The 12278-nt window shown below is 42.2% G+C and overlaps 1 protein-coding gene and 1 non-coding gene across 3 annotated transcripts in view; both read right to left on the minus strand.

The window, feature by feature from the left end:
* The window catches only part of ZFR (zinc finger RNA binding protein), an 88891-nt gene that overhangs the window by 71736 nt on the left and 4877 nt on the right, over nt 1–12278 (minus strand). For both annotated transcript variants that reach the window (XR_008314486.1, XM_053287937.1), the window contains exons 3-5: nt 8013–8295; nt 4696–4840; nt 1175–1393 (exon numbers count right to left, since the gene is read on the minus strand). Coding sequence is in view for 1 of the 2 variants with exons in the window: in XM_053287937.1 (XP_053143912.1) it covers nt 1175–1393; nt 4696–4840; nt 8013–8295 (647 nt within the window). In the remaining variant the exon portion in view is untranslated. The remainder of the gene's footprint in view (nt 1–1174; nt 1394–4695; nt 4841–8012; nt 8296–12278) is intronic.
* LOC128348404 (small nucleolar RNA SNORA66) lies at nt 10019–10155 on the minus strand. Its single transcript, XR_008318128.1, has one exon. It is a non-coding gene; the product is annotated as a small nucleolar RNA SNORA66 (small nucleolar RNA).

Genomic DNA, 12278 nt, shown 5'->3' on the forward strand with positions numbered 1-12278 from the left:
GTACAAGTACTATATCCTACACTAGTAACCAGCAATGTTTGTATTGTTTACAGGAAAGGAGTAAATGAAAGCACCTAAAAAAAAAGCTTTATCTACTAGCGTAGAGAGCTCAACTCCAGGCAGCAGTAGGTCTCCACCACACCTTGCAGGATCCCCCCCACACCAGATATTAACATTTTTTAAAAACTCCATAACTTTTCATGCTCTTTTATTATCTGCCCTATTTCCCTAAGGAACCACCATCAAGAATTCCACAGCCTTTCTCCTTATGCTCTCTGGCATTTGTATATATGAAGCTATGAGATATGTGAGACACTAACAGAAGTGTGAATACTCTGCATTTAAGCTGCACAAACACCTTTTCATATGGAATTTTAAATGCTGATAACCCTGGCATTCATCTTTTAAATTTATATGCCATGTTTACTAAAGGACAAAGAGTAACTGGGAGAGGGCTTATATGGCCTAAACAACTCGTTTCTACACATCAACAGCCTGACATCACCTTATTCCTTCAGTCACTCCCAACATATGTACAGGCATACCTTGTTACCCGCAGGGATTTCGTTTCTCACCTACAGCTGTGAGTAATGAAACTGTGAGTAACAAGGCATTACACCTATGGGGATGGAGCGGGGGAGGTTAGGTTCCTGCATGTGAGGGGAAAGGGGGACGTACACCCCAAAACAGCAAAGATTACTAAAAGTGAGTGTGATTACCCACTCTACGGGTGTCCATGTGCCCAGCAAATCCCCTCAAAGTACATTTTGCCCCCCAAAACTGCACAAAATTGCAGATTTCTTTTAAAAACAAAAAACAGAGAAGCCACAAAATGGCTTGTCATAAAATGGCAGCTGGAAATAACCTCTGAGGTCATTTACGGCCGACTCCAACCCACAGATAAGCAAAATTAACCCTTTTGCCAGTTTTTTCACTTATGCCAAGGTCCGGAGTCAATCACCCAACCCCAGATATGCGAAACCCCAGATATCGAATCCACAGATAGCAAGGTTCACCTGTTAAATTTATTTTGATCACCTGATCTGGCTTGTTGTTGTTGTTGTTATGAGAGAATCCAGACTTTTTGGTGGAGTATTCCTACAAGTCTGATCTTAGTATCTCAAAGAAACAGCAATTTATGGCCTCCAACACCCTCTATCTAAACAATACTCACCAGAGTAAGTAACTGCTGTTGTACTGTATGTGGCACTCTGAGTATACGAGGGAACAACCGTAGCAGCAGCTGCAACTGGTTGCACAGTGGAAGATACAGGATATATGGAGAATGTAGTGGTAGCTGGACTTGGAGTGGCTGGCTTTATGGCTGTCACTTGTCGCGTTTGCTGGGCTTGAGTATACTGAGTTGCACCTTGGCTATAGCCGGCTTTTGGAGCTAATTACAACAGAAGAGCAAAGTTACACCCTGAAAACTTCAATAATTCTATAAAGAATTGCAATTTTTTTTAAAAAAAATAATAATTCATTTAACCTTCTCACTGAATAAAAAAGCTAATATAGACTCAAATCTTACCCCAGCTTTAAGTTTCACACAGTGGTCCTTCTACAATATCGTAATGCCAGAAGGATTTTTAAATGTGTTGTTTCCATTTCCTTTGCTTCTTAACTAGCATGTTTACCCACATTCTTCAAACATGTATAATTTATGATGGCTAGAGAGACTGATTGACAATGAAGTCTCTATATGCTGATTCCACATTCCTTTCTAACCATTTATCCATTATATATTAGAGGCAACACAGCCCCTAGACTGATTCCACATTCCTTTCTAACCATTTATCCATTATATATTACAGGCAACACAGCCCCTAGACTCAGAAGCTACATATGTAAAACAGTTTGCCCTACAGTGACACTCTCTTGTGCTTTGGCCTTGAATTGTGGCAGTGTCTTGAAAAACACTGACCTCTACTGATTTAAAATTGAGTCTGGCTGAAGTTTTTACTTAGCAAGCAGACCATTAGTGTTGAGAAAACAAAAGAACAGCCAGGGCTGTACTGTTTATACTATATTTGTAGCCTAACACTACATAAAATTGTGCTAATTGTCTACTTCAGGGATTTGCAACCTCTTTAACAAGTGTACCCCTTGTATCACAAATCTTCAACTACAATACTCCATATATAGAAAAGATGCAAAAGAACGGTGATCTCATACTTGTGAGCCAAGTAAATACTGTCAAAGTTAGTGGCAAATAAAATACAAGCCAAGTGAATCTGCCTTGGAATCAGGCGGGGACACTCTGGAGCTTGATGGCCAAGGCTCCACAGTTTTGGTAGATTATTATTTATTTAGAATATGTATATGCCACTTTTCTATAAAACGTTTACAAAGCATCTTACATAGAGAAATGGGAAAAAACCCTACTCTTGTAACATGCAGCCATGTCAGCAACTTCTTGTGGATAACTGAGCAATTATAGTTGAGGGGAAACTCATTCCTGAGTTTGCTCAGTTTGGAAGGACCTTTTGTGAAGTCAACATCAGGGGAGCTTTGCTAACAGGGGGTTGCTAACAGATATCAAAGGAGTTTTACAGCAGTTTAGTGGGAGTTTGACAGGGAAGTTTGCAGCGAGGCACACAAAAGGCCCCCCCTTTATCGCAACGGAGACACCCAGCACAAGGAGGTGGTGAGTACTACCCCACTTTTGTAATTTTCTTGGAGGACAGAGCTTAAAACCTTTAATTAGCTGACAACTGCACCTAAGACCTAGCTTTTTAGTAAATAAGCTCTATACATTCTAAATAGCCAATCAAATCAGTTATGAATAGCAGAAGAGGTAGAAAGCAGGGGAGTGGGTGCTTCCCAGAGTATTGCACCGAGTGTTGCATGTATGACTATTTGACTTCTGATGGCACAAGTCGTGGGTGTGCACTCAGTGCAAAAAGCTCCTGGCTTAAACTAGTTCTCTCAAAGCCAAGATGGCTGACCTGCAGGAGCTCAGGGAGGCAGAGGGATGTGTGGGTGAGACCCTCAGGGATGTGATAGAAGCATGCCACTCCCAAGCAGACAGCTCTTTTGCTGTCATAGAGAATGAAGGTCTCAGGTAAGAAGGACATCAGTCTGAGGAAGTGGGGAATACTCCCTTAGAAGGGACCCCATCCTTGGGTGATGCGCCCATATCCTCCCACACAGAGGATATTCCTCCGGGGGGGCGTGCTCCTAGTAGTGGGTGATTCAATTGTTAGGGGCATAGAGATGGATTTGTAACCTGTATGCAAAGGTTGTGGACATCACACAGTGTCTAGAGAGGCTGTTAGGCACTGCTGGGGAAGGGGTAAGCTGTCGTAGCACACATCGGCACCAACAATGTTGGGAAATGCAGTCAGGAGGTCCTAGAAGCCAAATTTAGGCTTCTAGGTAACATACTGAAATCCAGAACCCCTAGGGTAGCATTCTTTGAAGTGCTACCTGTTCCACGCGCAGCGTCAGCAAGACAAGTGGAGCGGAGGGGTCTCAATGTGTGGTTGAGACAGTGGTGCCGGGAGGAGGGGTTTAGATTTGTTAGGCACTGGGATACATTTTGGGGCAAGCGAAGCCTGGGGTAGTCTTCACTGGAACCAAGATGAAACCAGATTGCTGGGGCTTAAAATCAAAAAGGTTGCAGAGCAGCTTTTAAAATGACACCTGGGAGATTGTCAACAGGAACTGGGTGGTATCTGGTTCGGCAAGCAAAATCCCCTAAGGTGTGAGGGTGCAAATGTTTCAGATAAACCTGCTAGGGATCATTAGGAAGGGGACTAAACATAAAAATGCTAATATTATAATGCCCTTATACAAATCTATGGTGCAGCCACATTTGGAGCACTGTGTTCAGTTCTGGTCACCATATCTTAAGAAGGACATCGTAGAACTGGAAAAGGAGCAAAAGAGGGCAACCAAGATGAGCAGGGGCCTGGAATACCTTCCTTATGAGGCAAGGCTATGGCATCTAGGGCTCTTTAGTTTGGAAAAGAGGTAATTACAGGGAGACAAGATAGAGGTGTCTAAAACTATGCATGAAATAAAGAGAACAGACGGAGAGAAATTTTTCTCCCTCTCTAACACCACTAGAACCAGGTATCATCCAATGAAACACAAGCTAAGGAAATTTACAAAAGAAAGTACTTCTTCACATGGCATATAATTAACTTATAGAATTCTCTGCCACAGAATGAGTTGACAGCCACTAGCTTGGATGGCTTTAAAAGGAGTTAGACAAAGTCATGGAGGACAGGTCTATCAATGGGTGTGAGTCTGATGGCCGTAGGCCACCTCCAGCCTCAAAAGCAAGATGCCGCTAAATACCAGTTGCAGGGAAGCAACAGCAGGAGAGGGGGCAAGCCCTCACCCCCCTGCCTGTGGCCTTCTCAGAGGCATCTGGTGGGCCGCTGTGTGAAACAGGATACTGGACTAGATGGGCCTTGCACCTGATCCAGCAGGGCTGTTCTTATGATAAATCTTGGATCTGCTTAGCTTTTGTGAGTTAGACTATTTAATGACTTGCAGACCAGAACTCTAAGATCTTTGCAAATGCTGCACATTAAGAAAAGTTAACCATTCGAGGCCAGATACTGTAGTATTCTTAATTCTGCATAAACATATTCTTTAAAACACCTGTGAATATATCAGAAGAACAAAAGTTCTCTAAAATAAACACTACATGAACCGAAAAGGATTTCAAAGCATGCAACCCACCTGTCTGGTAGTACGATTCAGCTACAGAAGGCTGTGGCTGGGCAGCAGCTGCCACTGCAGCCGCAGTGGCTGTAGGTTGCTGATAATATTGCTTGCTGTCATAAGCTACAGCTGGGGCAGTGGATCTAACATAAGAATAGGAGTCCTTGAAAAACACATGGGGGAAAAGAAAGAAAAAGAATTGAGGACCTGAATTTTTCCCTTGAACATATGGATTGTTACTGAATTAATTTTGATGATTCTAAGGATTTAGTTTTCGAAATATCAGAAGTATGTAACAGAACTGATGAACCACATTTTGAAGAATCAAACTATTTCCACCCACCCTTGACATTACCAAATAGTTAGCACATAATTCAGTACTCTTGGGTTCAACATTCCCTAATCATACATAAAATAGAATAAAATCAAAGCAGGCCTTCCCCCTCCACAAAATAAAATCAACAGGATGCTTTCCAGGTTACACGCTGTTCAGCAGTAAAATGCTTTGGCTTGGCAGGATCATTTTGAAAACGTAAACAGATTGTGCAACCCTCCTACAACAGGGAAATACAGCTATTTTTTGGAGACGCACATGCAACCTTGTAGGACTAAAATGCAAGGACAAAATCCAAAAGAAGGCATAGGAAATGTGATTGGCACCTTGCTGACAGCACAGGGACGACAATGTTGAAACACAGGCAGTACGGAAGCACACTTAATGGACAGTAGTGATACTGTTGTAGCGTGTAATCTGGAAAGCGCCCAGAAGAGAGTTCTTCAGTTTCTAAATACAGGTGTACCCTGTTATCTGTGGAGGTTCCGTTCCTGCAGATGTCCGTGGGTAACGAAACCGCAGATACTGAAGCAATAGGAATGGGGGGTTAGGTTCCTGCATGGGGAGGAAGTCCAGAAAATGGCAAAAATAATAGAAAGTGCTGTACCATGCTCCGTGGATCTCCATCTGTCCAGCAATACCCCCCCCCCAAAAAAACTGCCAATTTGGCCAATTTCCAGCAAAAAAATCACATGGGGAAATCCTTCTCTCCCCTGCCCCCCGCCCCAATGAAGAGCCACTAAGGGCTCTGTGACTATTTTCAATTAGTCCTACCTAGAAGCACGTGGGAAGGATAACCCATTCAAAGATGGCCTCGGCTCTAGACAGCAGAGAAAGGCTCCTTTAAACCAGAAATTACCAGAAATTATCACCAGAAATTATCTTGGTGATCACTTCCAGCCACCTAGGAACTGCGGATATGCAAGTATTAACCCTTTCTGTACCCGCATTTGCCGAGCTCGTTTGCCTATTTTCGGACTGTGGGTATGCAGAACTGCAAATAGCGGTACTGTGTATAACAAGGTCCACCTGTACTCCATATTCTAAGCTTTAGAAAGGAAATAGGGGCTGTCATCCAGATTAACACTGCGTGCACACTACACAGCAGCGAAGATCTACACCGATCTCCCCTTGCCTTTGAAGCTTAGTGCGCCTCCTGAAAACACATTCCTGAGCCGCGCACAACCCTCAGGGACATATTTTCAGGAGGCACAGTGGGCTTCAGAGGGAAAGGGAGATCTGCAAAAATTATTCTTCCCTTTTAGCAAACATGCAGCGTTCATCTCTATGTCAACCAAAAGAATTTGTTTGTAAGGCTTCTAAGAAAATCAAGCCTATAATATTCCGGGTTGTGAGTTACTTGGAGTTCTGCTAAGGATTTAATACCCTAAGACTTTCAGTATTCATTTTGTTAAAAATAGTTTCTAGTCCAATGGCTGCTATGGCTTAAAAGAGAGGAAGGGATATTTGATGAACATCCCTCATAAGGAACAGGGTAGGAGAGGGAGGCCAAACAGGCTTGCTGTGGTCGGGGAAGGGGTGCAACAACAACATCTATATACTTAATTATCTTAGACATGCCTTTCTAAGAAGATCACATGCATGGTGGAACTCTCACGAGAGTTCCAGACACGCGGGCAGCAAGCAGTTTGGGCAGGCGGTGGAGCAGTGCGCACGGCAAGAGGCAGTTGGCTGGCCGGTGGGCTGAGAAGCAGCTGCTGCCAGGCCGGCTGGTGGGGAGAGGCAAAGCGGCTGCCGGAGGGCCAAGGGGGATAAGCAATGGGATGTGGGAAGAGAAGAGCCATGGCGGCCGGTGGAGGCGCAGCAGCAGGAGGAGGCGGCCGGCCAAGCCGCCACGGCCGACTGGGGGAGGTGCTGGCAGGCCAGCCAGAAGCAGGGGGAAAGCGAATGGGTGAGAGAAAGAGGTGCTGGGGAAGGCACCAAGAACGGACAGGCGAGAAAAATAGGTGCCGGGGAAAGTAGTGGTGGGGAAAGCAGCAAGGACAGGCGGGTGAGAAGAGGTGACGGCGGGGAAAGCAGCGAGGACAGACAGGCAAGACAAAGAGTTGGCGGGGAAAGCAGTGGAGAAAGCATTGACAGGGGGAAAGAAAGTGGCGGGCAGGCAGGTGGCCCGAAATGGGCTGAGAATGGGGGGAAGACCTGAGGGGGAGAGGACCAAGAAAGAGGGACAAACTAGAGATGCAGATGCTCTGTGCCTGGGTCAGCTAGTAAGAAAATAATTTGCTCATGTTTATACACACTGTAGAATTTAAATATTCTTGGAACAGTATTTTGACTTTCAAGCTCAAGTTTACACAGCCCTGCCTATTTAACACAGTCACTTAATACACTCATGAAGGGAGAGTTCTGGGCAGTGCTTAATCTGAAGTTGTTTTTTTACAAGTGTGGAGTCTCAATCCTGCCTGGTTACTCAGTGATTTAGAAAGATACTCCATACGTTTTAGGAGGCACTCCTACATTACATTTTCCAATCCTGGAATGTAAAACAGGCTGTGGGGCTGGAAACTGACTCAAAGTGGACCAAACACAGACTACTACTACTACTACTACTACTCCCCTACTACTATGGGGAGCAGACACTCCTTTGCTCTCCATTGTGCTCTTTAATGTATCCCACAGTTTTGTTTTAAGACATTCTTGGCTTCCTTTTTAACAAAATTTAATATTCATAATTTCAGAGATAAGCTTGAATATGCTAGAATGACACATCTACTAGGAAGTAAGTGCATTTACTCAGAAATAAATCCCACTGAGTTCCATTGAACTCAATGGGATTTACTTCTGAGTGCTTAAGAATGCACTCGAGTGCCCTAAACTACATCCAGAAGTACACAGATACATGAGAGGATTATAAATGTGCATTCTTATCCCTTTGCCTCCTTTTTTCACCCTCCACTTTTCAAAAGGAAAAAGACTGAATTGCACAGCAGCAAATGTATGAATAGAATGGAATGACATTTGCTCTGCTGAATATGCTTACCTGATAATTTTGCGTTGTAACTGGAGGTGGTGGTGGAGGAGCTTCTTGCTGTCTCTGTGTATAACCATAGTCTGTTGCTGTATGTGCCGTAGGGTAGCCTCCATAGGCCGCAGCCGTTGCAGCAGCTGCAACAGCCACTGGAGCAGGCCTGGCTACTGCAACTGTTGCTGCTGCTGGGGCATAGGCAGCAGTAACTGTGTGTGCAGCTACTGGAGCCTGATGGACAGTGTAGCTTGCAACTGTAGTTGGATGGGAATAGGCTACACCTGAAGCTGGCTGCTGGCTGTGGTAGGAAGAGGACAAGAAGCATTACCAGTAATCAAGTCTGACATGCAGTAGCTAAGTACTTAAATTGTCCAACTTTAAGTACATCTGAAAAAGCCTACGCTAAACAGGAAACACAATGTGCTTGATTTATTGTTTAAAGTAAGTTAACATTCACATTTTATTAAAACCTTTTAATGAGGAGCCGTTCGATGGTCTTGGAAAAAGTCCAGTATGCCTACAGATCTCCTGGGAACTACTGTCTGGGTTGGGGTCAATCACTAACATATTTATCTGGTTCCTATTCAGAACAATTTAACTGATGATGCATTTTTAATTAAATAGTATTTTGAAGGGGTGCTTTTTTGATGTAAATAAGTATTACTTAAGATAGCCCATAGTTCAGTCTCAACTGCTTTTGTAGCAAATTAAGTCTACTAAGAGAAGTACTATAGCATTACTTGGCATTGTTTCCACATAGTGAAAGAGCACTGCTCTGTGAATACTTCTTAACAGTTGTTCTACAGTATAATAAAAGCTTAGAACCAGAGGTGGATTCTGAGAATGCTCCTGGGACAGTGATTACCAAGCTGAAGTCTGTGTACTCCTGAGGGTACTTGGGGGCTTTCCTGCAGGCACTTTGTAGTTTTTTTTTACTCCGAATGTAAGTAAAACCAGAAAGCATTATTCCAACAAGATTTATTTTCTTTACTTGGAGGTACTTACAATTGTTTGAAGTCTGAGGAGGGTATGCTACCAACAAAGTTTGGGAATCACTGTCCTAGGAGATGCGAGGTCATTTAAAACAAAAACTGGAGATATACTTGTAGCTTTACAAAATAGTTGCAAGTGGAAAAGTTTTCATCTCATTTCTTCCTCCACCCCTTCCCAGAGAACACCGCTTTAGACATCATACTGCTGCCAATGACTGACATCCAGATTAACACTGCACAGGTAGAATAATGTTTGGCACATGCAAAGCGGGCCAGGGGCGATTTTTGTAAATCCCTCCTTCCCTCTGCAACCCTTTTCAGATGGCAAAAGGATGCAGAGAGAAGGTGAGGATTGGCAAAAATTGCCCCTCCCCCAATGCATGTGCAATGTTAGTCTGGAAGTCAGCCATTGATTAATGTAACTCTTTGCCCTTAATCTGTAAGCCTGTGAGCAGGGTCTGGTTTCATTTTAAATTTTTGTATAGCCTCTAAGTATGATAAACAAATCAATTTTAAAAAGTAGAGGCTTCAAACTGCATTTACAGTGAGAAGAACCACCCAACCAACACACTTATATGGAAACAATCCAAGCAACTCTTACATCTTGCCTAACAAAAACATACAGAAAAATGTTTTTGAAAAGGGAATCTGTTCTGGACCCCAAGATTACAGCCCAATAAATGTTTCAAAAATGAGATAACGGTTACATATAGATGCCACGCTACTCCTCCTCAAAAAGAAAGAAAGAAAAGTTAAAAATGAAATGGAATGCTGGATTCCCAAACCCATAGAGTCTGCATCTTTCCACTCCTTATATAGAGCATTAAAATAATATACAATAAAACGCAATGTTAGACCAAAAAAAGCCTACAAGTTCATTCCTGTGAGCAAAATTAGACAAGTATTACTTATTACCTTGTTTTATTTGTTAATTTTACAATAGCATACAAAAGTTAAGATTATTAAACAGTGAAGTACAATTGCATACAATATTCAAATATTTGAAGTGCTTCACATAAGCAAAACATATTTTGTTATGGTACAGAATGAATAGCCTTAGTATTATTATTTCTAAGGCCAATGTTGTTCTGTTACCAGATTTACTTTAGCAAACCTGTTCCCCTTGCTTCTGCCACATCATGCAGAGCCAGTGATCGAGTTTGCTTGTTCACACACATTGTGGGACTTGAACTCCTGCCTCTGGGATTGTCCTCCCTACAACTTGCACCACCACAAACTCTGGCAAAAACTGATACCGTCTCCTGATCCTCCAAAGGCAGAAGTTAAGTATAAAACAAGGCTGTTTGCTGAATGAGAAGATCAAGTAACTTAACCCACCAACAGGAATTACCACTCATTCTTCACTTTGATCATACCCTAGGAACATGCATGTCTTGTTCTCATTTTTTAACTTTAATCAGTGCAGTCTGCTGTTTGTATTAGCAGTAAGATATATACACTGTAACAAAACTTTCGTACTATTATAGTTATACCACAGTAATTCAAACTTGGTAAAGGAAGTCCTGGTGTATCTGAAAATGCCTGCAAGTACTGACATAATTCAGGCAATTTTTTTCTAGTCACTATCTCAGCATTCCACCCTCTACATACAAAAGGCATGTTCTATTAAAACCTTGCTTTACTAAATCTGAAGATCTCCTAAAGCAACATTCTGACTAAATTTAGTATAATGAATGTTTAATGATTATGTAAGAGGTGAACAAGAAGGGTTTAGAATATTACTGGTTTTGTCCCTGATTTGCAGTGCTGCACCAAGAACTTCATTTTAACAGCTCGCTCACTCTCTCTCAGGTCTTGAAAAGAAAAATTGTAAGTAACTGTATCTTGGGTCAATGGATGTCTGCATGTTGGCCAATAATTTCTATTATCTCTGGTGATACTCTAAGGATCCAGTTTGTTTACATTTATTTATAAAAAATAATTTATATTTCACATTCTTTAAAAAAAAAACCCTATTAGCCATAATACAAAAACCCTTGTTAGCCACTATGTGTTAACCCATGGTGGCTAACAAGAACTCAATAAAATACTATAGCAAGTCAAAATATATTAAGTATCTAAAACACACAGAAAGAATAAAAATACACAATTTATTTTACTTTTAAAATAACTGCCTTAATTATTTCTTTCTGTAGCTTCTCTCAAAGTCTGTTTCTCTCCCCAATGTTTGACTTTCCCCAGTCTATTTACCATGGTCTTCAAGTGGTTTACGTTATTTGTACCAGATCACAAAGGACCTGCTCAGCCAATACTTCATCCCTAGAATTGTACCCAAAGAGAAATGGGAACTTATGTACATCTGCAGTACAGTTGTGCATCAAACTGGATCAACAATCTAATCCAATTCTATACAGTCCCTATCAGCAACATTTTTTCATATCAGTTTTGAAACAAAATTGCTAATATTGGCACCACCCAACATAGTATCTGTGTGTCATATTGGGTTGTATCAGACTCTATCTGATGATCATACAGGTGGTTTCATGTTTCTTTTATTTGCTGCTGATGTTACAAAACTTGCTTGTCATTTAATCTGATGATGTGCCATATATGGGAAACAATGAAGGGGGAAGGAGACTGACATCCCTACTTCAAATCAATGGCTCTTCAGGCTTGCAGCTGTGAAAAACATGCTGCAATTGGTCCAATCCCAATGATAGTACATGAGAAAGGGACATAGAATTGTATAATTTGGGTGCTTCTGTGTCCCTGCACTTGTCACAACTGTTGCTCCTCAAAAACTAAATACCCCTCTACCCCAGTGTTTCTGTGCACAACTGTTGCTCCTCCAAAGCCACACATCTCCAATGCCCTGCCTGCCTTCTTCTCAGGCACCCTGGCACACATCAGCCTGCACTTTGGGAAAAGACCTCCCAGGAGAGGCTTGCCTTGAAGCATCCAAGTAAAGCAAGAATCTAAGCAAAACAGAAGTGTGAAGGGGGAAGATTTCCCTGCTTCTCAGAGATCTTGTATTAGAGTACCCTTTATTTCAGTGCACCCCACTGCTGTCTGTCTTCCTGAAAGAGACTACCATGGGTTTCACTATGCTTCAGAAGTCATGAAATCAGAAAAGCAGGAACTTTAGGAATGATGCAACTGGGAAGTCCAGAGTGCCTTCTCGTGTTAGTAAAGGGATTTCCAGCATAAAACCTACAGATGTATGAGTCAATCTGATTGATGCTCAGGAAAAGGCAATCAGGTATTTCCAAACACCTCTCATATATTTCCAAATTCTAAATAGAACGCTTTCCCACTTGCCATGATTGTC

Source organism: Hemicordylus capensis, chromosome 2 (genome assembly GCF_027244095.1).
Source record: "Hemicordylus capensis ecotype Gifberg chromosome 2, rHemCap1.1.pri, whole genome shotgun sequence".
Taxonomy (NCBI): Eukaryota; Metazoa; Chordata; class Lepidosauria; order Squamata; family Cordylidae; genus Hemicordylus; species Hemicordylus capensis.